This window comes from Phaenicophaeus curvirostris, chromosome 4, assembly GCF_032191515.1.
Source record: "Phaenicophaeus curvirostris isolate KB17595 chromosome 4, BPBGC_Pcur_1.0, whole genome shotgun sequence".
NCBI lineage: Eukaryota > Metazoa > Chordata > Aves > Cuculiformes > Cuculidae > Phaenicophaeus > Phaenicophaeus curvirostris.
The window spans coordinates 33,828,130-33,852,143 of NC_091395.1; the positions used below are offsets into that span (position 1 = coordinate 33,828,130).

Sequence of the window (24,014 nt, forward strand, 5' to 3'; positions counted from 1 at the left end):
GCTTTAAAATTTAAATATTCTTAGTATTCTGTTGCTATAATTTTATTTCAATTTGAGCACAGCTTTATTAAATAAAAATATATGCACAAGTATTTACCTCTGATCTGTCATACTAGTATGTATATTTATAACTAATATAAAATATAAAAAGAAAACAAGTATTTTAAAAGTGCATAACATATTGAAATGATTTCAATACATTTGCTGTTTGTTCCTTACAAACTCTTTGTTTAAAAAAAAATAATTATAAATATATTTTAGCTTCCAGTGAAAGAATAAGGGGGACAGTTGCCAAAGATGAACTTACTAGAAAATAGAATTTTATAATCTAGATATTCAAACCTATCTAAACAAAACATTAGTAAACATCTTTGTACTGCTATTAAAGCACAATAACTAATGGATGAAAAAAATAATCTAAACAAGTGCTTTTTAAATTTTACTTTTACTATGGAATCCTGTGTGTAAAAATCTGTGAATATTAAAAAAGGAGGACATAAAATATATGAAACGGCCACAGGATTCCAGTCATTCAAAACCCAGGTTGCAATGGCTATCAATAAAGTCATTCTATTATTATGCATTTGAAAGTGTGTTTATGGATATCACAGTTTGTTATCAATATTTTGATAATGTGCAGATAGTTGCTTACTTCCTTTACAAGGAATCAGTTTACACAGAGTTAACTGAAATATGTCTATTGTCTGACAACACTGTTCTTACTTAAAAAAAAACAAAACATGGCTGTCTAGGAAGTTAGGTTTTTGTTTTCTTTGGATTTTCAAATAACTTTTTCTTTGGATTATCAACAAAGATCTGTATAGAAATCCTTTTCTTGTTCTCATTTTACAATTATCAAAGTCCAAGTAATTGCCCTTCTGGATGAATCAACTGCCATTGTTCTGTCCTTTGACAGTCAAGGTTAAATCAGTATTAAGCCCCCGAGTATTATTTTAAGTGCTACAAAGTACAGAGGAAAACATCTCATTAAAATGGGTTAAGTCGTATTCCTGTTCCTAGTGGAGAAAAAGGATTCACTTTGGCCCACATCAAAGCATCATTCAGTGAAATAGCAGATTTCCCATCTTCAAGGAAGAACACTGGACCCTGAACAGCAAAAATGTTTGGGGAGGAAAGAAAAAGAAAGTGATATGTATTGAGTAAAGTCTATCACAACAGACACCATGTTTTGATTTATCTAAGAAGGACACGAAAACGTGATTTACAACCATCATCTACGTTCACAGAAAAATTGCACCTCACCAACATAAAGCTTGGATAATAGTTACACATTATAAATTAAGTGAACTTGTCATATTCCAAAATCTGGAGACCCAACATTTCACAGTCCTTAGACGGCGAGTTCAATTTTTAATAGTTGTGGTATTTTATATATGTTAGTCAACTATTTCAGAGTTAAATTTAGCCTGAACTAGAGTCTGAGGTCACAAGGTTTATTTCCTTCTGAGTGCAGTACATACTTCATTGTATCTGTCATTATCTGTGCTGATCTGTGTTTCCCCATCTACCTAAAAAAACAATATGATGCCTCTATGAATTGTTTGAAAACATGAAGTCTATGCAGTCATAGAATCATTTCAATTTCTCTCTATGAAAAGCATGAAGGACAAAACACTAATTTATCTTATGGAAAAACCTATTTGCTAATTTCTTCATTGGACAAAATATGATCTCAAAGCTGCAATTCAGTTTAAGTGCCTTCTTAAAGAGTCATGCGCTCTGAACTCAGTATTTAAAACCTGTAAACCCAAGCAATTAGCCCACAGTACCTCAGTTTTAACTAAGTGATTTGTGAGCTTTGATAGCCATCAGCACTTCTTCTCTTTAACTTCTGCTATTGTCACAACAGAAAAACCTTTTTTACCTCCAAAATGATGGAGGAACCTTAGATTTACACCAAACTCACAACTAGTCAATGCTATCACTGAGAAAGATCAGCTGCCTGAAAACCATACCTGTATCCTTAGCCCTGTTAAACAAGAGATGTGAACATCTGAATGACTAGGAAGATTTGATCCAGTGACATAGTCTGGTCCAACCATTCCTTTCAAAGGCTCTTCTTGTGTTCGTGATATGAGTACTGAATATACCATTCTCTGTGATTCAGATGGCGGGGTGCATGGTGATTCATCGGTAGGCCTATGAACAAAACACATTTGTTTTTCAACTCTACGTCTTAATTTGCATTAGAAATAAAGAGCCACAAAGTACTCATTTTTTTACATTCATATTGGAATTTTACAAAGGAAATATTCTACTTACATCTAAACATGTAAATACTAATAGTCTAATTCATTGTAATTTTATATTTTTCCACCTACTTATCTAGTTGAGTACAAGCTCTCCATGCATCTAGTTCTTCAGAAAGTTGTTCAATTTTCAAAGGTACAGATACTTCCCGTCTTTTTAAAAGCTGACTGAAAAGGAATGTAAAGTCCAAATTAATTATAACAATGAATATTTTCTTAAAAGAAAAGCAATATAGACAGTAGTAATATAAAATTATTTTCTATTTGACATGGAAATAAACTTAAGGAAATAGATCCTTCATCTTAATCATTATATTAAACCTTGGATATATTAAATTACTCTATATAAAAGTATAAAATTCAATGAAAACGTACTTATCCCCATTTATACCTCCTTATTTAAGCTTGTCTTTATTTAGCCCTATTTTTTTCTTAATATTTTAAGGCTATATTTGTTCTTAATTTTTAATGATGACAACTTTATAATTAAGGCCCTATTTTGCCTATATATAGCAGATATCGTGAAAATAAAGTTAAAGTAACACGGTTCAATACACATCCTGGGACAGCTTTATTCCATCTGATTACTTGTGGAAAACAGTTTCAAAACCTTGGCAGTGGACGCATTGTTTACTTATCAAAATACACAAGTGACAGGCCTTATGAGGAACGGCTAAGAGAGCTGGGGTTGTTTAGCCTGGAGAAGAGGAGGCTGAGGGGAGACCTCATTGCTCTCTACAACTACCTGAAAGGAGGTTGTGGAGAGGAGGGTGATGGCCTCTTCTCCCAAGTGACAAGGGACAGGACAAGAGGAAATGGCCTCAAGCTCCGCCAGGGGAGGTTTAGGCTGGACATTAGGAAGAAATTTTTCACAGAAAGGGTCATTGGGCACTGGAACAGGCTGCCCAGGGAGGTGGTTGATTCACCTTCCCTGGAGGTGTTTAAGGCACAGGTGGACGGGGTGCTAAGGGGCATGGTTTAGTGTTTGATAGGAATGGTTGGACTTGATGATCCGGTGGGTCTCTTCCAACCTGGTTATTCTATGGTTCTATGATTATAATTATTACCTTACTTAATTCAGCAAACTTCCATTTGTATTGATATGTGCTAAAAGTGTACAGCTTAAGCATATAAGTTCAGCTTAAGATGGACTGGAATTTAAATATTTATGAATCCTGAAAATACTGGACAATCTGAGAAAAAAATTTTAGAGCAGTATCATTCAGTGGTTCTTTAAATCTCAGAAAAACTTAGAGTTTGAGAGCCAATGTATCACAAACTGAGTCTCAAGCGTGGCTGCTTACTATAATCAATAATAATTAATAATGAATAAATAATTTCCATTTCATAGGCTTTTATAGAATGGCTATTATAGTTCATCTTGTTGTTTTCCATACATTAGCCTGATGGCTCAGAAATTCAAAGTTTGTCCTTGTTGATACTAAGCAAGTCTCGGAAAATGGTCAATACAGACACAAAATTAAAACTGCTACTGTTAACACATAATCATGCACGGACGTAATGCAGAGTACTCATGTACTTCTAAAAACTGGTTTTCTTACAGAACTAAGAGTTTGACTGTAATATTGGATTCACAACTTGCAACATTACCTCAGAAACCTCTATATGTATAATACAGAAAGGAAGTAAAGAAGGTTCTACGTGCAGGCATATAACTTCATAACTTATAACCTCATAACAGAAGTGAGAGCTAACTGATTTTTGGCTTTTTTTTTATGGTGGAGGGGGAGGAGAGCAAGTGGGAACAATATCTGGCACACATCGTAATAGGGATTGAGACTTATTACCTTGTATACTCATAAAGTGCAGGTACAATGCTATTGTACTGTCTTCTGATAGCAAGTAAAGCACCAATGTAACCACACAAAATCAGCAACTCATTCCGAAATCTATAAATGGACAAGTATCAACCATTTATAATTAAAAGTGTTTGCAAAAACATTAAATTCACATTCAAATTATAATTTTAAAACCTAGTTTACCCATCCATCTTCCATAAAGGATCTATGTTTGCTGATTACACTTACTTTCTGTGTGATTTAATTGTTAAAATAGACTCCATCTGCTTTATACTGATCTCAATTATTAAATTTTAAATAGCATGTAGATAGTTATTATGCAAAATCATGTAAAGTTACAAACCCAACGTCACTGAGATCTTTTAATGCAATGAAGCTCTAAATGTAAATAAAATTGCTCCATATATTAGTGTGGACTTGAGTTTCACCAAGTTTCTTCACAGTTCACAGGTAAGAGTTAAGCTTTTTGATCCTTTTAGTTCTTCACATGTGCACCTATATCGGCATTCAAGCCTAGCTGCAACCACCTGTCATAAAGGTGAACCACAGCTATCTAACTATTTTAGAGTTAATTCTAAGAGTGACAGCTTAACACTGACATAAAACCCCATATGACATGTGGTACCATTGCTCTTTTTCTTTAGGAAACTGATACCATAGTTATTTGAAGAATCTTAATTTGAACAAGACCAACATCAATCCAGCCATTGTAAATGCCCCACAGAGAAAGGAGCAGTAAAATATCTTCTTTTCTTCTTGCTAAACCATGAACATTCAGAAAAATCCCGGTCTATTCTCCAAATTGGGAACTAGCCCCCTTGTAATTTTTTGTACCCCTCTGCTGATAGACAAATGGTACTAAGAACATGCTCCTATATTTTTTAAATTCCAAAAGCTTCCTTTAATGAAACTTCCACTTTTGTAAGTAAGGAAAATATACTTACTCACTACATTTATGCAACACTAATTGTTCAGTGCGTATGTAACTTAGCAGATCAAGATATGGACAGACTGAATCTACAGTCCAATCTGAGCCACAAAGTTGTTCTGTTGAAAAATAGAAACAAAAATATCTCAAGAGGCAAGCTATACAAATGACTTATGCTTTAAAAGGTTTCTTCACCCAAGCACCTACCTTTCACATACTGAATACCAATGGGAAGAGCCTTTTCAGGTTCTGTGCTTAACAGATAGTACTTTATAGTTTCAAATATATCTCCATCTGCCTGAACTGTCTCTGCCAATCGCATACACTCTTCTACATCAGGAAGGTTACACTGCAAAACAAAGATTTTGCCAAAGAATTATTTTACTTTTCAAAACCACATATCTTAGATGCTGAGAAACACAGAAGTTAGAACATAAAAATAAGATCAAACTCTATCTGAAAGACAGAACATACCTGCATATAATGCACATTAAGAAAGCCACCTAGACCAGAAAACAACACAGGAGGAGAAGGTTCTGTAACTTTAATTTAAGCAGTACCAGTTACCATTACTAGTGTTTTTGGGAACTTTACTACTGCTTAATAGAGGTGCAGTCTGAATCGAACATTGAGTTAGTGAAGCAGACTCTTCTGCCACTTAAGAGGAAAGTGGGGATTTAAGGAGATTACCAACATAAGATGTAAAATATTTCAGGATAGCACAGAAACCCAATCTGTCAGGCTGCACTTCAGTGATAAGGAAGTTAAAAATCATACTGACTGGTAATTCTGAAGATCAAAAGCTACTTCAGGAAGTAACCTGTGACATGGAAAGATCATACACAAAGTAGTATTCAAGAACTAAATTTCTTCTTGTGCAATACTGAAAATAAAGTAAATGAAGACTAAAAGAGCAAAAATCAATATTTAACATATATGACTGTTTGTGACAAATTCACCCTACACATTTATTTGGTCTCAATTTTTCTGAAATTAATAAACAAATCAATATATAACCTCTTGTCAGCATACAGGTAAATTCTTTTCCATTATACCTTTTCATGCAGGTCATTTATTTCTGCTACGCATCCAGGATAAAAAGCACATAATTTTACTAACTGTAGTTTATTATCAGGAATCATCATAAGAAGGTCAGCTGCTAAATTCCTGCACAAACAAAAGATGACATGTAGTTACTCTTGATGGTTGTAATACAAGGAAATTGTTTTGTCTTTTACATTTCTTTTATAAAGAAGAGTTTACTGAAAAAGAATACTATTTTCAGAAAAGATCAGAAGAAATCTCAGTCTCTAAGACTATTTCAGTGCAATAAATAAGGCTTAAGTTATTCATCTTTTTTTGGGAAGTCACATATTAATTTAATTTCTGTTGCTTTAGTTGGCTGAATTAAACAGCTGTGCAATCCTCAAGCATCAGAACCACCTCAAAGCGAGATGGAAGAATGTGTGAACAGGGATAGGAAGGGAGAGCAGAATTTATCCAATCCAAAAGAAGGAAAGATGTTAACATGGCTCTGTATCATGAAACAATCCTCAAACTTCCAGACTTCTACAGCTCCATGACACCAGCATAAAGCATCTCAGTCATCTAGAATGGCTAACGGTTCTGGGACATTATAAAAGAGAGATCATGCAAGAAAAGAATGTGATACCCATTTTCATCCATCTGAAACGAAAAATGTGTTTTTGCAAACTGATATTTCTGAAACGTTTGTAACTTTTTACCATTTGTTACCCCTTCCTTAACACAACAAGCAGCTGGAGAGAACGTAACTAAATATGAATTTAGTTTGAAACAATCATTCTATTGAGCCTTTAATAATTGATTATTCTGGTTCTTCTGTGACTTTTCTGTTCATGCAGACATTTCTCCTGTGACCCACAAGACTGATTTGCCCCTACGTGAGGCAAAAGTTCCTACTGAGCCCTCCTGGATTTTCAGAATGCAGTCTTTAGCTTAAAAATGTTCAAGTAAGCTACTGTCAAATATTCACAATTGATTTCTATCTCACTTTCAGGAATTAATCACAATTTAAAAAAATCAGAAAACTTAGTTTAAGATTATTTTTAGCATTAGTAAAGTCACATGCTTTTCAAATCTCAAATTTTTCAAAGCAAAATACCTGTATCCAAGTGATGGAAAGCTAGAAGGAAGACATTGAAATATAATGAACAAAATTTTGTTTTGTGTTCTTACTTTGCAGAGGAAAAATCTAAGACAAAATAATTAAACTACAATAACAAATCTCAGGGTCAGGGCAGACTTTAACAATGAAAAAATAGCTTTCCAATACCTTTTGACAACGTAATAAAGCTCATGCCAAAAGGTCTATTAGATCATTACCACGCAATAGGCACTTTTCCAAAACACAGAAAGGCTCTTTCAGAATATAGGCTATTTCACAAGTTCTTAAAACTATTTTCAAGATCAATTACTCGCATGTACTCATCTTCATAGGCAATTCTAACATTTTTTAAAGTGATCAGAAATTGCTCAGCCAAATAGTTGATTAAAAAATCCAAATAAGCCCTCATATAATAGCCTACAAATTGTGTTTCCTGGAATGATTTTCAAGAATCAAATTGAAAACTATCAGTAGGAAGAACAAATTTGGGTGGCTGAGTCTGCATAATCAGAATTCAGTATCTCAAGTAAGATATCACTCGCCTTCTGAATAGCAGAAGGTTGCTTTTAACAGTATTTAGGTGCTAAACAGAAATACGATGAACATGGTTTTCTTAAACACTCACACATTTTCTCAAGGCTACAGATCTGGAAAGATGGGGAAGGGCACGAATGTTTAGTTTTGAGTTTTTTGATTTGATTTGATATTTTAGAGCACTTCTAAAAAAAAACCCCAACAAAAAAAAAAACACCAAACCACCCCTATTTTACTAATAACTGATTTCACTGCTAACTCATCAAGGTCCTCTCAGGGTTCCTTGAGGTGTCTACAATTAAGTGTGTCTCTTCAATGAAACGTTTCAAATTGACAGATATCCCTAATCACAACAACAAGTAAAAAACAAAATGGGAGCCCTTCAAGTATCAGAGGCCCTTGAATTCCAGCTTCCCCATGCAAGATCCCATACATGCAGTGCACCAAAGTGCTTCCTTGCTGTGCCAGGTTCTCTTTATTAAAAATATGAAGAGATTTGGTTATCTATGATCTTTTCCTACAGATCAGAAAAAAATGCTATAATGGCTGCAAATCAGAATACAGGATTGGAGGGTATAGCTGTAATAGGTGTTTGGTATAGCATATGAAACCCACTGACAAATCCAGAGGTATACTGGGGCAATATGCAGTACACCAATTTAAGGTTTTATTTTGTATACCCATATAGACTTCAGTGTACACGCTTATTAGTTTGCTCAGGTTTTATGTACATACATGTAAATGCCATACCATTCAGCACTGAGACAAGCTTTTGTTATAGAATTGGAAGATTATACTCTGTTTTTCTTAACTGCACGTCCAGTGCTCCCTATCAGAGGCTATATAAAAATCACTCTTCACAATGAAGGCAGGGAGACCAGAAAAAGAGCTTCAGAGATTTCAGAAACTGAAGATGGAGTCGCCCAAGCAAACCTGTTAGAACTGGTACAATGCAGACATGCTAAATCATTGCGAAACCAAAGGAGCAAGTCATCCATTTCTTACTTCATCTTCATCTACAATACATAATTGTCTAAGTCAGGTTAAATCCTCTGTAGATAGGAGTTCCACCATGTTTCTCTCAGGTTACGTCTAGATAGTTAAGGAAATACCAACTGTAGCAGCAAAACAGGTGCTTAAGTGCAATATCTGTTTAAGCACATTTTCTATGAAATGTTACTTCTGAAAAATCATACAACTGCCAAATACATCTTAGGAAGGTTTTCTGCTTTTCATTGGTAGACAAAAATCAGACCAAAACTATATCCTTCAAAGTAAAACAACTACAAGGAAGAAAAGAAAATTTGGCAGAGTTTCCCCAATATGCAATAGAGAAATTGCTTACTCCTGCAGAATTAAATAGTAATCTGCTTCATCCTTAAATCTCACTAGCTGTCTTGTATTCCCAATACTATTACAAAATTATTCCTCAGTCTCTTGGTTTGTTGTATTTTTCAAGCAAGTATTTAAAAATAAGTTCACAGACCCTGCTTAAGTTTCTGTTCCTTTTGACTTTATAATTTGATTCTAAATCTTACTGGAGCAATCATTTTTACTCAGTACAGACCCGGACTTACTGTGCTACCTATTGCCCAAGTATCTAGGGTTTTTTTCAGTGGGTTTCATCCTCTGTTTAATGTTTTTTGAGATTAAAGCAGAACATTTACATGCCCTGTGCTTCAAAGGTCTAATATGGCAATTCTTATTCAAGCAGCAATTCTTATTCTGTCTATTCATGATGGTTTGGTGTCTAAAAGTTTCAGAATGAAAAACCTTAATCATTTTGTTAGGGGAGAGGGGAAAAAAAAATCTTCTTTGGATTAAAAAATTCTTACCATGTTGCTACTGTCATACATTTTCTTGCTAGTAATTCTAGGGCATAATGTGTTGCTTGTGCTGCACTTTCTCCTAAGACAGTACCCACACTGATTGCCAACTCCAGTTCATTTCCACGAATCAGGTTTGCCATCGCAAGCTTGCTCAATGAAAAAATTATATCATTAAGGGACACAAGCATTTTTGGAGATTCACCACGTTGAGCATATGACATTCATTTATGAGACTGCTTTTACAGAAGGACAAAATATGCATTAATTAAAACAACCTTATATAAAATTTGAGTCCCTTGCATTAGTAATAATTGTGCATCAGGTATTGATCAATTCTTAAATATCCAAATAGATTTCCTTTAGCAGAATCTTCCTTTATTTAACCAAAGAGATTACATAAATACCATAACAGAAATTTCTTCTAGTCTTAAATAAGGATACCAGCTTTCAGAGTATGTATTTCTCTCCTCTTTTGATGAAAGGAGACTCAAAAAAAACAAACCCAAACCAAACCAGGAATGACTTTCCTGTTCTTACCCTCTCTGGGCAACTGAAATTCTGCAATTCGGCAACATTAAAAAGTAAGAGACTAAACAATAACTTTAAATAAGTCTTTTTTGAAATACAGTCATTAACTGATTATTGCTTTCTCTCCAAACAGCTCATTAAGGTGGAATTTTACTTATTTTAAAGGATAGAGGAGGAACAACACGTTGAGTCAGCAACAACAAAATCCAGAGAGTGAGGAAAAGAAATGACATGTAAAACTACAAACAAAATCTAATAAAATGTTTCCTACATGTCATCCCTATTTTTGTACTGAGGGGATTTTTGCCTGTTTACTTCATCATTTAGACAGCAAATTTTTCAAGATGAAGGCTGCATCTTTGGTAGCACAAGGAAGTTCCAGTTCTGAATGGTTCTTTTGAGTTGACTTAAACAGTAAACAGTAATACTGATGTGTATATATTTACGGGACTTAGGCACCTTATATTTTCTAATATAACAAGATACTGTATATATGAAAATACAATTAAATAATAACATACTACTTTCTGTGCGTGAGACATGTCTTGAATTTCATAGAACCAGGGAAGCTTTGCTACTATAATACTCTAAGGATCAAACTTCCTATATAAATACATACAAAACAAATACCAAGTGTAAATAATACATTTTTGAATGTGGTACATACATTTTAAAAAAACAGTTAACATATGGAGATGTTAAAAAGGAAGTCAATGTTGCCTTTCCATAGTTAAAGAGAAAATTAAAAAAATTACCTCTATATTTTCAACAGCCAGATGGCAACATGCTGCAAGCACTGCATGGCCATCCTGGAAATACCATTCTGCCAGTTCTTTACTAACCTTGTGCAGAAGCCTGCAAGAATAAAACATGAATTCTGCAAGGTCACTTAAAGGTTGGAGTTCTTTGTCTCTTACTTTACGTACAAGTCACCACATTTGCTGCTGTACCCTAAAATTTCTATAGCAAACTTACAGATAATGACAGCACTAGCTTTCAAAGTGCAGTCAGTTTGAGCTTCATCCACCATCTACATCAGTATGGAAATGTCTCTTCAGATTGATAAAATAAAAATCAGATATTTGAATATTCATCATGTACCTGTGAACTCTGCATAAGTGTTTCTCTAATTGATGAAAAATTGCATGTGTAAATGGAGTAACTACACAGCCTCCAAACAGCTTTTGTTACTACACACATAAATTGATAATGTAGTCTAGGTTTTTCAGTACTATTCTGAACAAAAATAGATCCATGGTTTCTTTTAAGGGCAATACTATGAAAATATGGCCATTAGTGTACATTGTCAGAAACTTCATTGACGATAAAGAGTGAAGCTTCAGGAGGAGAAGATGCATAAAATGTTGGTTCTCACAGATACTTATTAATTACAGAATCTTAGAATAGTTTGGGTTGGAAAGGACCTTAAAGATCGTCTAATTCCAACCCCACTGCCATGGGCAAAGACAGCTCTCATTAGATCAGGGTTCCCAATGCCCAATCCAACCTGGCTTTGAACACCTCCAGGGAAGGGGCAGCCACTTCCCTGGGCAACCTGTTCCAGTGCCTCACCACACTCATTGTGAAAAAATTCCTCCTTATGTCTAGTTTAAATCTGCCCCTCTCCAATTTATAGCTATTACTGTTAAATACTACTCTGCTTACTATATATTCTAAGCTAATATGCTACATATTTAAGTGCATAGGAACACATTTTAAACATAACTCAAATTCAAGAATAAAATACATACATATGAAAAATCCATCTTGTGCCAGAAAGCAGCATGGGGGCACAAGTAAAAGGAGGCTTTACATACAAAACTACAACAACTTACTCATTGTAATCATCTGTATTGTTTTCAGCTGAATTTGAGGATCCACCTGTGGAGAGTGGTGACATCTGTATATTTCCCTCATAAGCTGCCTAGAAGTGAATAAAAAAATAGATCAATTAATACACCAATCAAACTGAATGAGAAACATGATTTTTTTATCAACCAAAAAAAAATCTAAGATCTATAAAAATCCTTGTAAAGCCTAGTTAACACAAAGGAAATGTTTAAACAAATCACCTTATTCATAGTTAATCTTAGCCTAGTTTTATCCAGACATACAAGAAATTCTACAGAAGCAAGAGATCTCTTATTTCCAGATTTTTTCCAGCATTTGAATACACTTATAATGGACAGTGAGGGCTACAACCTTGATTTTTATACTGTGAGAAGCAAGCGGTTGTGAGTGACGGAAGACTCCACAGATACTTCTCAGTAGGTATATCAGCAAATCTAGAAAGGTTTGTACAGTAACATAAGCTGAACCTTTTTTTGTGTCTGGCAATAAATTATTCCTAACATTAAAGAAGAAGAGATCAGCTTTAAGATGTAGCTGGGATAATGACATTAAAACACAGGGGTCAGTTAAAAGGGACAGTAAGTCCTGGTATTTTATCACTTAATATTATCTGATTAAATCTTTGAGGTAAAGACTATTTTATGAATTATAATTAAAGCAACCTCAGCAGTGCCCGTTCTCTTACAAAAAAAAAAAAAATCTTCCTAAAGCTTAAAGATGCTTTAAAGTTCTAACATTATAACTTATTAAATTTAAGCATACCTCAAAGTTCTATTCTGTGCACTATTCAGCCATTACTATAACAACAACAATATACAAATAGACAATTACTAAAGGACAAATTCCCATGCATTATTAAAGTTCTTATCTCTGAAGCAATTGAATATACAGAACAGGTAAGCATGAGAGGATGTACTGGGGATAAATCTTGTCAGGTTATTTAACAACATGTCTCAGGGACATGGTTTAGTGACAGATAGGAATGGTTAGACTCGATGATCCAAGAGGTCTTTTCCAACCGGGTGATTCTATGAAACTATGTTAAGTATACAGAAATTAGTCAAAAAGAATAAAGGAATGGTGAGAAAGTGAAACAAAGTATCATTCTCACATGTTCTGTGTGGCCTTTCACATGTGTTTACCAAAAGCAGGTATGTCCCTTCCCTTCCTAATGTAATGTCTTGTACTGTTTTTTTGCATTAATTTGAAAATTTGATTTCCTATATTGATTACAAATGCAACCGAGAAGTTTCACCCAAAGATTCTATAGGAAGTAGTATAACCAAGACCTCATATGAAATGCAAGAGAAATCATATATGTCTTTAATGTTAAGGGCAATATTGATGGCTGAAAATAGGTGAATTTTCTACTTCAGCCAAACCCAAATACATCGGTTTTCATTACAGGCGTTTGATTACAATTTAGAAGAATCAGGCTTAAAATCTGTAAGCACAAGATGCCTTCTAACAATTTCTGCGTAAAAACTGGTCATGCAACACAAAAGAAAAGAATAGGGTTATTTAGCCATTTTGCAAAACTGAACAGAGCTATCTTTTAAATATGCTCGTCACCTTCAGAGTCAAAAATAAACAGCTAAATACATCTCCCACACTGTTATACATAATGATACCTGTGCAACAAGGAGAGCCTCCTTAAGCTGGCCTTTTGAAGTAAAGAAAGAAACTAGTTTCTTCACATCTCCGGTAGCTATACAGTATGGGATGACATCATCATTTTCTTCCTGAATTAACTGATCTGCTCTCCTAATTAAACAATTTAGGAGAATAAATAAACAAGAATAAATAAACAAAAAGTTCTACATATATAATTGATCACTAAACTTATCTCTATGGTATAGGTGTTAGATAAAGCTGCATAAAGTTCACTGAAACCCATCTGCCTTTCCAGACCTCAGAAGACTTGCAAACTGTGGATACTGCACTGAGGAGTTTTCAATTAAAGTTGCAATTCATGTCCATGGAAGGTGTTCCTGCCCATGGCAGTGGGGTTGGAACCAGATGATCTTTAAGGTTCCTTCCAACTCAAACTATTCTGTGAGATCCTGATTCTATGATTCTTGTACACAAAACAGTTGTTGAAATCCTACACTGCTCCATCCCAAAACTTACTGAACAAAAAGCAACATCACTATAATGCAGTAACAAAAGCCAAGTAAAACTGCTATTAGTATCCATCTTTCCTACTTGTCTATGTCCTTTTATGGACAGAAGCCACAGTTTAGCATCATATTTTTATTTCCTTACCTTTGCATTAACTTCCTCCAATATTTCATCGATACACCAGGAGCAACTGAGAGAGCTTTGTCCCACTAGAAGAAAGCAGCATTACATTTAATGTGACTGGTTTATTTTGAGAAACAGCTGTATTTTTAACTAGTTTCATATTTCTGCCAATAAAAAGAAATTTGTCAAGAGGTTAAATAAGGAATGATCTATGCATTAGACCGCATATGTTAAAAATAATACAATGAAGCGAGATCACTCTTTTCTGGACTTGAGATCCCTTTAATTGCTACTCCATCTTTGCTACGCTAGTTGGTTTTCAGAAATCTTCATATTTTACTGTTCTTCAATAATGTTCTGGTATTTTACCTCTCCAAGTTCTACCATTAGTTCACAGTATCGCTGAATTTGTCCTAATCTTAAATGTATTTCTGCAGCTTCTTTAAGCCTCTCCTCTTTGCTTGGTGCACCAATACCACCTCCAAACTTGGACATTTTTATTGTTGTCAGTTCTTGTGCCTTGGACTGAGGGTGGAAAAAAAAAAGGATAAAGTTAAAAAACAGAAGTAGCTTACTCTGATGAAAATAAGTTTTCTTAAGAATGAGTTAATATCAAACATTAAAATGGAATACAAAGGTTATCATTTAAGAAAAAAATCCTTTTGAGAAAAGGCTAATTGGAAGAGCTTACAAGGAGATTATAGTGAACTATTTTTACTGTTCAAGAAACTGTGTTAGTGTTTTGCTGCACAAACATTTTCCTTGATTATCCTCCTTTAATCTCTTTTACGTATTTTTTAATTCTCAGCCATTTTCTCATATGAAACAGTAACTTACCTAGATGTTCATCATAAAATATTCATGTTTTTGAAACATGAATTTTTATTAACAAAAATTATTTGTGAACATAAACCATATAGAGCTGGAAATTGTACTTATTACAATTATAATGATGCTCATATAAAGAACGAATAAGGATAGTAGGCTCAATCTGTGTCGTGATCTGTCATATCCTATTCATCTATGGCCAATTAATTATTTATATTCCCAACCACCGCAATTTTTATATTAGTTGAAGAGATAAGACTAAATTTTTTCATCTGGAAGAGTTTGAGAAACAAGCTGTGATAGGATCCCATTTAAAATTAAGAAAGAAAAAAAAGCAAAAGGAACTTCCCATTTCAAGAGTTCTCAGTTTACAACAATGCATGTGAGACAGTACGTGGCTATTCATGGCTCTACAATAGCACATATGGAGGATGGAGAACAAATTCTGAACATTCTTCACTGAAGTAAACTGCAATGAAAACCAATGGTAGCTCCTGAGAAAGGCAAAAGATCTATTTTTTTCAAAACAAACAATGTACTCTATGTTGGCTAGAAACCAAAAAAAAGGAAGAAAAACCCAAAAACACAAACCAAAAAAGAAAAAAGCACTAGGTTCCTGTTTCATCCTGAGATGTCTAGGTGCTCTAATGCCACTATCCAGTTTCCTAAGGAAAAAATGGTATTAGCAGCCATATACAAGCAGCATCACCCTACCTCTGCTTTCTCTTAAAGCTCTTAAGCATGTTTCTGAGTCAGGAGAAAAAGGGGTCAAACAACTTTTCATTAATGTAAACACTTAATCCAGATCCACAGAAAAAACAGCGATTACTCTAGGTCACTCAAGTTATAAATGCATGAAATCATGTTACAGGGATAAGCAGACTGCTTGCACTGCCTAAGTCAAGAACTGATTTCTTCTTTTCAGCTTAGAGTGGCTGAGAAAATTGGTTTCTGGAAGCACACATAACACTTCACAGTGTTAGTAGTGCAACCGCTATCATTACAGTTAACCACACCAGTAAAAATCTTGCACCAATTATGAGCCATAAGGTATGTAGAACGCTATATTAAAGAGTCTGTGATTTTGCAAGAGAGAGACTGCAACAGCAAACAACAGGTGATATCTGGCAGGTATGTACTTCTGGGGCTGACAAGTGGGGAGTTATGCATTTCCTGATCCATTGGAATAGGTATCTTCCCTCTACTTCCAACCCAGTCATTGGAATATGGGATTCTTTAGTATCCCCAGGAAATCCCTGACAGAACCACCTACACCCACATTTTGCACAACCTTTATGTCTGCTTGTATATTCCTATTTGCAGCTACTAATAAATTTATGGGCCAGTATTTGAATTTCATATTCACATCTGAGTCACACTTCAGCTGTATTTCTGTGTTAATGACAGGTTCTTGTTTTTCCACTCCTCCTTTAGGATAGCTACAGGGCATATTTCTGCTTTTCCAGACAGGAATTCCCCTGTCCTTGTATCTGAACATAACTACAGACTTCATGTTTATACAACCAAATAATTTGACTGACTATAAAAGTATAGTATATATAACAGGGAAGACAAAATTGCTTCATGCCTTAAGTTGTAGTGATATTTGTTTCGCAATTTCTTTTCATTATTTTAAAAACAGCTTTTCTAGTTAATAACTGTACCATTTTATCACTGAATATGCATGAAATCATGCAGACTTACCAAGATGCTACTGTTCTAACAGACTAGTGTTGCACAGAGAACTGATATTGCACAAATATCTTTGTACATGAAATAAATCTTGACTCTAAATGTTATTTTTAAAGACTGAAATACTCTATAGATTAACAATCATTTTCACATACTGTTCATGCTTCACTTACCATTCTGAATCTAACAAGATGTTTCATATGCATAATTCCTTCACAGTAGTTTTGTGGAAGCAAACTGTCGTCTTGTCCTTTTATTACAGCAACTAAGTCCCATAAATTTTTGGTGCCTCCTGGAGGCTAAAATTGTTAGGGAAGAAAAGAGTTGTATTGCAGTAAAGTTCAAGAGAGAAACTTTAACTTATAAAGATAATTGAAAACATTTGTCAGTCAATTGGCAAGAAACAATTTCAGACCATTTCAGTATCTTAATTTTAAATCTTACAATAGTCACGTATGGTATAAGGGTATATGCACAAAATCTTGCAGGACACGGAGGCAATTTAAAAAAAAAACAAACCCCATTTTTATCTGTCTAACATTTGAATCAATCCTTCTGTAGAACTAGGACAATGTTTTAATGTTGAATGAGGTCTAGAAAAGAGCGACTAATTAAAAGCTTAAAAAAAAAATTCATTAAACTAAATGATCTTTCCTAAGAGTAACAGGATTACAAGTTCAGAAGAACAATTATTTCTTAGCTGATAAAAAGCAGAAGATCCTACTGGGGTAGGGGGTAAGGGGGGAAGCAGAATGAGAGGCTATTCCCTCTTTTTTCAGTCCCTTGAATCTTACTTGACTCCCCATAGTTTAAGCACAATGCTTTCTTTTCCAGACTCAAAAAGCACTGAACACAGCCGATCAAAAAATATAACTTCTATAAAACAAAGAATTTCATGCAAATATATTTTTTATAAAACAGAAAATGTCAAGATTTGTAACCGAGAAAGAATGTTTCAGCATTTCTAAATCATATATTTCCATTCAGCTAGAAACCAAAACAAGTATTTTGGATGACCCAGGTCCGTGTATATCAGTCTATTGACTTCAATTACAACAGTGCTTGAAACAGGCTGTAGTTCTAGGTAATTTTTGTCCATGTTCTACCTCAACTCCAGCTCCTGTGCAGCTAAGCACTCATAGGGACCCAGTAGTTTGCATTTTCACTTCAACTGCACAGGAAGGCTGCAGTAATTTATAGGAAATATTACTGTTCAAAGAGAGCAAAGGCAACAGATAGATACTGGGGCATGGGTCATCCAGATCTACATCTCCTGCAAAGCAACACAGCAGTTTTGGCACAGACATTTGGGCAGTTCAAAGCTGATCTGTAATGAGGGTGTCCCTTTGAAAGATTAAAAAATCCAGTGTAGTTTGATAAAACACATCTTTTAATTTTCTTCAACAGTGAACTCTTGCCAAATCAAACTTTTCCTATGGAAAATTAAATTATCCCACCTATTTCACTTTGTCAAAAATTGGTGTTCACAACTGGTGAACAATTAAATTGTGGACAATTTCACATACAGAACTGTTAGGGGACAGAATTGAATTCTGCATATTTTCTGAGCTCTGTCTAAGAAAGATGGAAAAAAAAATGCCCGAAATGTAGAGAAGAAAGTAATTTCAGTTTTAGACATTTACTTCAGAAGAGAAAGACATGCACAGTGACAACATCTTTAGGTTTGCAGAATACTTACTGAAAAACATTCTGAAAACCACCTTAGTTTCTTTCCTCGAGGATTTCCTGTCAATTTTTCCACTTCTTGTTTAATTTCCCTGGAAACTTTACCACACAGCAAAGGAGGAGCACCAGATTCCACAGCACGATCTAACACACACAGAGATTTATGCATGAAAATTAACATAACAAGAAAAAAAACCTAAAAGTGTATAGTAATATAGAGAAAATTAAAACAATGGTATATACAATTTACTTACCTGCATTACCTATAATCTCATCCCAACATCTATCCACAAAGATATTTATTTGTAGAGGATTTATAAGAGGTGCTAATGACCACAGTCTCACAGTGGAGTCACGAGAGCAAGATGCCATAGTAAATGGACGACTAGGATGACATGTTAATCCTAGGAACAAAAGCATTTAAAAATGTAGCTAGATAATGAAGTTTATCTCATACCTAGTTAGATTTAAATTAATTTATAAATTTTAAAATATTTTAAAATGCATTTCAATACAGAAATAAAGCAAAACTTCAAAATATTACCATATACATCTGCACCATGATCATAAACTGTGTCCAAACATGTTCCGTCTCTTGTGTCCCAGACTCGAATTGTATAGTCCCAACTGCCAGATATTAGAAGGTATGGAATCTCGGGATTCCACATCAGTCCCCGTACTGGAGCTGTATGTCCACTAAGAACATTTATACAAGCATCCTGTGTATAATCCCATATTCGAACAGTACTGAAAGAGAGTAAGAAAGATCGATGTCCATCAAACCACCTACTGAAATATGATTCTCTCTCTAGTTCAGCAATACTCTAAGCTTCAAATTTATCAGAATATTTATTTGAAATACTTTTATAGGTATTGTAACAGGAGAGGCTGGAGCCAATGCCCTTCATGTTTGGGATGTGGTACAAAATACAGCAAAGAGTTCACCACAGTAGGAAACTATTTCATCCTTTCAAAATCTCACATGCACCATTATCTTACATGTCAGTGAAAGAAAAGAAGTTTGTCTGTATTCCTGCCTGTGTAATAAATTTTTCTGTTAGGACTCTCGGGTGGGAAAATTGAAAGAAAACCAAGGCAAAAATGTAAGACCTATCTTTTCTATGGCTTTAACAGCCCCCTGATAAACCCAGGAAGCTACAGATATGTTAGTCTAACCACAGTTGCTGGATACTGGGTACTATTGAAAAGCATTTAAAGAATAATTCGATCATCAGGTACAGTTAACATAGATTCACAAAGGGAAAGTATTTTTAACTAATTTGATATCCTTCTGTGATAAGGCCACCCACCTAGTGGGTAAAGGGCAGGTAGTAGATGTTGTTTTTTGGGATTTTAGTAAGGCTTTTGGCATGCCCCTCACAGCACCTTTCTTCCAACTGTGAGATAAGCAGGTCCACGTTGCACTGAAGGGCAGAGCTCAAAGGGTTGTAGTGAATGGGGCTACATCTGGCTGGTGACCAGTCACCAGTGGTATTCCTCTGGGTTCACTTGTAGGGTCAGTTCTGTTTAACATATTTATCAATAATCTAGATGGAGGAATTCAACGCATCACTAGTAATTTGGTGATGATACTGAACTGAGAGGTGTTGTTGACTTTCTTGAGGGGCAAGAGGCCTTGCAGAAGGATCTAGACAGACTGGAGCATTGGCCAGTGATTAATGGGATGAAATTTAGCATGAACAAATGCTAGATTCTGCACCTAGGATAGACTGATGTCAGGCACAAGTATAAACTGGGATAGGAGTGGCTGCAGAGCAGCCCCCCAGAAACGGATCGGGGGCATTGGTTGACAGGAGGCTCGAGGTGATTCAGCAGTGCCCTGACAGTGAACAGTGAAAACTGTATCTTGGGGTGCAAACACTGCAAAACCAGCCCATTAAAAGAGGTGATTATCCTGCTGTATTCAGCACTGGTGCAGCCTCACCTTGAGTGCAGTGTGCAGTTCTGGGGCCTATAAGTTAAGAAGAATATGAAGGTCCTTGAATACATCCAGAGGAGGGGAACAAATCTGGTGAAAGGGCTCTAAGAAATGTCCTGTGAGGAGTAGCTGAGGACTTCGTGCTTGCCCACTTTGGAGAAAAGAAGGCTGAGGGATGACCTCATTGCTTTCTCCTGAGGAGGGGAAGAGGCGAGGGAGGTGCTGATCTCTCTTCCCTGGTATTCAATGATAAGATGGCATGTTTGAAAGCTGCATCAGGGGAGGTTGAGACTTGACATTAGGAAGCATTTCTTTACCAAAAGGGTGGCCAGACACTGAAACAGAATTCCTAGAGGTGGTTAATGCCCTAAGCTTCTCAGTGTTTAAGAGGTATTTGGACAGTTCCCTTAATTGCATGCTTTAAGTTCTTGTTAGCTCTGAAATGGTCAGGCAGTTGGACTAGATGATGGTTCTAGGTCCCTTCTAACAGAAATATTCTATGCTATTCTTTGAACGTGTCATTTGTCACGTGGCAGAAGAGAACACCAGGCTATCTTAAACTGTGAAATTCCCATCACAATGATACAGACAAAGAGGAAGGATTCATACCAGCTTTCTCACTATCTTTTTCTTCCCATTTAACAAAGTAAGTTTCCAGCATTTTCGTTTATTTTCAGCAGTTGCTGTAGTTGGGTACAGTTAATTAAGCAGACTACAGGATTAGGAGTTTAAAAGTTAAGTTTCTTAAAAAGCTCATCATAATTCTGGCTAAATTTTATTACATTATCATATATATTACCAAAGCTAACCCATGTCAGCAAAGGCACCTATTACATTTTCTCCAGTGCAGAAGAGGGGCAATTTGATGGACCTTGCATCACAAAAGAGAATCCACAAGTTAGAAAACCATTTCATATATTTACGTATGTTTTCCTACTGCAACATGTGCTAATGTGTGACCCTTGCATACTGCTGCTATGCACTGTATGAGCCTGGGTGTTCAAAAGGTCATCTGTTATAGTTCTGACTATAAACTGAAGCATTACCAAGTACAATAAACACAAAAGATTGCTTACTTTCTGTTACCTGGGACTAGGCTATTCAATGATCCCCTCCCCTCAAAGTGAAAGTGTAACTGTTCTGGAAAACCCTCTGTAATCAAGACTTATTACATAGTTATGATTGGTAACAAAATCAGAATATCTCATAACGTATACTCCGCAGGGAAGCAGTTTAGGATCATAGAAAAATCCTTCCATAGAAAAAAAGACTCAAAAAATGTCATAAGAATGAACAAAACAGAAGTACCAAGCACCCATTTAGAATCTCCACAGATCATACTTAGTTATACTTCTGAGAGACACCAAGTAAGAGCAGGTCTTGCACTCGTATCTTTAGACATAACATAGGCATGTGTTATCCTCCTTGTATCATTCCTAGAAGTAATGGGTATCAGTCACTAACTCTGCTCTTGGGAAAACACTTGGGAAGTTGCACTGCTACAGCAGTTGTGACAATTTTAGATAATTAACCTGTATTAAGCTAAAAGCAAAGCTATAGCCTGAACCTGAAGAAGCCACAAATTTAGACTACTATATTATTCATAGACTTTTTGAAGGTGCCAGCACCAGTACAACTAAAGATCTTGAGTTTCTCTAATAGTCCTGCTTGAGTTTTAAATTTTTCTAATAGTTCAGAAATACACACCCATCATCAGAGCCACTACAGAGGATTCCTTCTCTCAGAGGAGACCACCGTACATGAAACACCTTTGCAGTATGCCCTGTAAAAACTTTCAGTGGCTGATCAGAGCTGGTTGCCAAGTAGTAAACACGAACATTTTTATCCTCACAACCAGTAGCTATCATATCTCTGCAAAATAAAATAGTAAAACCTTTGGTTACTGGGATCATTAAAAGTACTCTTTAAAAAATTTATTTTAAATACATGTACTTTGCAACTTAAAAAACCAGCTTATTTTGGCTTCTCCTTTGTCTCTTTATGATGTAATTATTGATAACCCAATTAAATATACTGAATCAGGAAAAAAACCTGATTAAGATCCATTAGTTGCCACAGAGAATAGTATTTGCACTACAGCCTCACCAAGCACCCAACATGCAACTATTAACAGAACTGGTTTAGTGCATAAATTTTTTTTACAAAAACTTCCTATATTGTTATTCATAATTATCTGCAAAATTAACATATATCACAGCTTATTTCATTGCCTGCTGTATCTGCAACTTAGCAGTCATTAAAACAAACCAAATCTAGCTAAACCCCACTTTCCTTGTACTAAATGTCTGTTTGGTTTTTTTTCCCATTTACATATTCAGAAAGGGAATGTTTTTTTTTCTCCCATCAATATGATAAGATCCTCTTCTGAAAGTTAAGTACCTCTAGTCCTGCTCGACACATTAACATGTTAGGCAATCAAATACACCACTGGGAATATAGAGCTGCTACGGACTCTGTGGAACAGAAATATTTTCAGTTCTCTAATATCACAATAAATATCACACCTCATGTTATTTTATGGTAATCCATTTAAATAGTAAATAGTATCAATTCTTTGGGTTAATTCTTACTTACTTGTTGTTTTGACTCCAATCACAGCCAAAGACTGCAGCTGGATGTTTGTACTTGTGAAGAACCTTGCCATCGACGGTTCGAATAATACTGAAATCAATTACAACGCAATATTATGAGGAAAGACAACATTCCTTGTAGGCTATCTAAAAGTTATGTTTGCTTCTGTGTAAATAAGGCAGATAGCAAAAAAAAAAAAATGTGTACAGAAACAATATGAGGAGTTTTTATTCCTATGGCCCCTCAACTACAAGGCAAACTATAATAATTTCCCAACAAAACATTTAATTGGACTTGAGAGTCTACTATAGCACCTCCTTCCCTGAAAGGATCCTCACAGCCCAAAATTTAAGTTACAGCTATAGCTTTAAGGTACAAATAGATTGGGGTGGGAAGAAGTGAAAAAAATAGATTGGTTGTTTTCTGAAATTCATTCTCTTATTATGTTTGAATTGAAATAACATGGGTAGCAAATGAAAAGAACCACCAAAGAGTTAAGAATGTCCTAAAATACAATACCTGCTATATTGTTCTCAATAGCAATTTGCAGGTTTTTACAAGCAAACTCTTATACACTGTAAAAACACAACTGCAATTACTTGGCTCTAAAATAGGGATTACTTGTCCTTAAAATAAGAAGCTTAAAAAAAAGAATTAAAAACTGAAGACAAGTGAGAGAGCTTCTGAAGAGCGTTCTCCGGATCTACAGATAAGAAACATAGAAGAATACTCTTGGCTAAATAAAAATCAATATTCAGTTTCACTAGTGTCTTAGACACTATTCCTTAATTTTTTTTTCCTTAAAATCATGAAAAAAATCTCTTTTAACAAGTATACAAGATAAATAGAATCCAAGCTTTGGCCACTAAGAACAGTTACAAAACTAACCACTAATAGTACCACGGTCAAAGTTTACTGACTTGTGAAGTGCTTTTAGTATTTTTTTTCTTCTTCCAGTAACACTCACCAGAATCCATCACTGCTGCATGTTGCTATTCTTTTGGAATCTTTATGACTCCAGGCAATGCAGAAGATTCCATTCTTTCCATGCTTCAAAAAATGCAAAATACCTATCAATAAGAAATAATTCACCCCTTTTTTTCTCATCTATTGACTCATCTTTTATG

The 24,014-nt window shown here is 35.1% G+C and overlaps 1 protein-coding gene across 2 annotated transcripts in view; it reads right to left on the reverse strand.

The window, feature by feature from the left end:
• Positions 1 to 406: 406 nt before the first annotated feature.
• WDR17 (WD repeat domain 17) overlaps positions 407 to 24,014 on the reverse strand; it is a 44,898-nt gene continuing 21,290 nt past the window's right edge. Inside the window, exons 10-30 of one of the 2 annotated variants that reach the window (XM_069855751.1) lie at positions 23,855 to 23,937; positions 22,891 to 22,977; positions 22,003 to 22,167; positions 18,901 to 19,103; positions 18,611 to 18,760; positions 18,370 to 18,500; positions 16,844 to 16,969; positions 14,520 to 14,675; positions 14,172 to 14,236; positions 13,538 to 13,670; positions 11,891 to 11,979; positions 10,811 to 10,910; positions 9,534 to 9,673; positions 7,162 to 7,182; positions 6,074 to 6,185; positions 5,226 to 5,367; positions 5,035 to 5,137; positions 4,079 to 4,180; positions 2,343 to 2,438; positions 1,977 to 2,160; positions 407 to 1,107 (exon numbers count right to left, since the gene is read on the reverse strand). In XM_069855751.1, coding sequence (XP_069711852.1) covers positions 988 to 1,107; positions 1,977 to 2,160; positions 2,343 to 2,438; positions 4,079 to 4,180; positions 5,035 to 5,137; positions 5,226 to 5,367; positions 6,074 to 6,185; positions 7,162 to 7,182; positions 9,534 to 9,673; positions 10,811 to 10,910; positions 11,891 to 11,979; positions 13,538 to 13,670; positions 14,172 to 14,236; positions 14,520 to 14,675; positions 16,844 to 16,969; positions 18,370 to 18,500; positions 18,611 to 18,760; positions 18,901 to 19,103; positions 22,003 to 22,167; positions 22,891 to 22,977; positions 23,855 to 23,937 — 2,508 coding nt within the window. In that variant the 3' untranslated portion in view covers positions 407 to 987. The remainder of the gene's footprint in view (positions 1,108 to 1,976; positions 2,161 to 2,342; positions 2,439 to 4,078; positions 4,181 to 5,034; positions 5,138 to 5,225; positions 5,368 to 6,073; positions 6,186 to 7,161; positions 7,183 to 9,533; positions 9,674 to 10,810; positions 10,911 to 11,890; positions 11,980 to 13,537; positions 13,671 to 14,171; positions 14,237 to 14,519; positions 14,676 to 16,843; positions 16,970 to 18,369; positions 18,501 to 18,610; positions 18,761 to 18,900; positions 19,104 to 22,002; positions 22,168 to 22,890; positions 22,978 to 23,854; positions 23,938 to 24,014) is intronic. The other variant, XM_069855752.1, reaches the window with a different exon arrangement.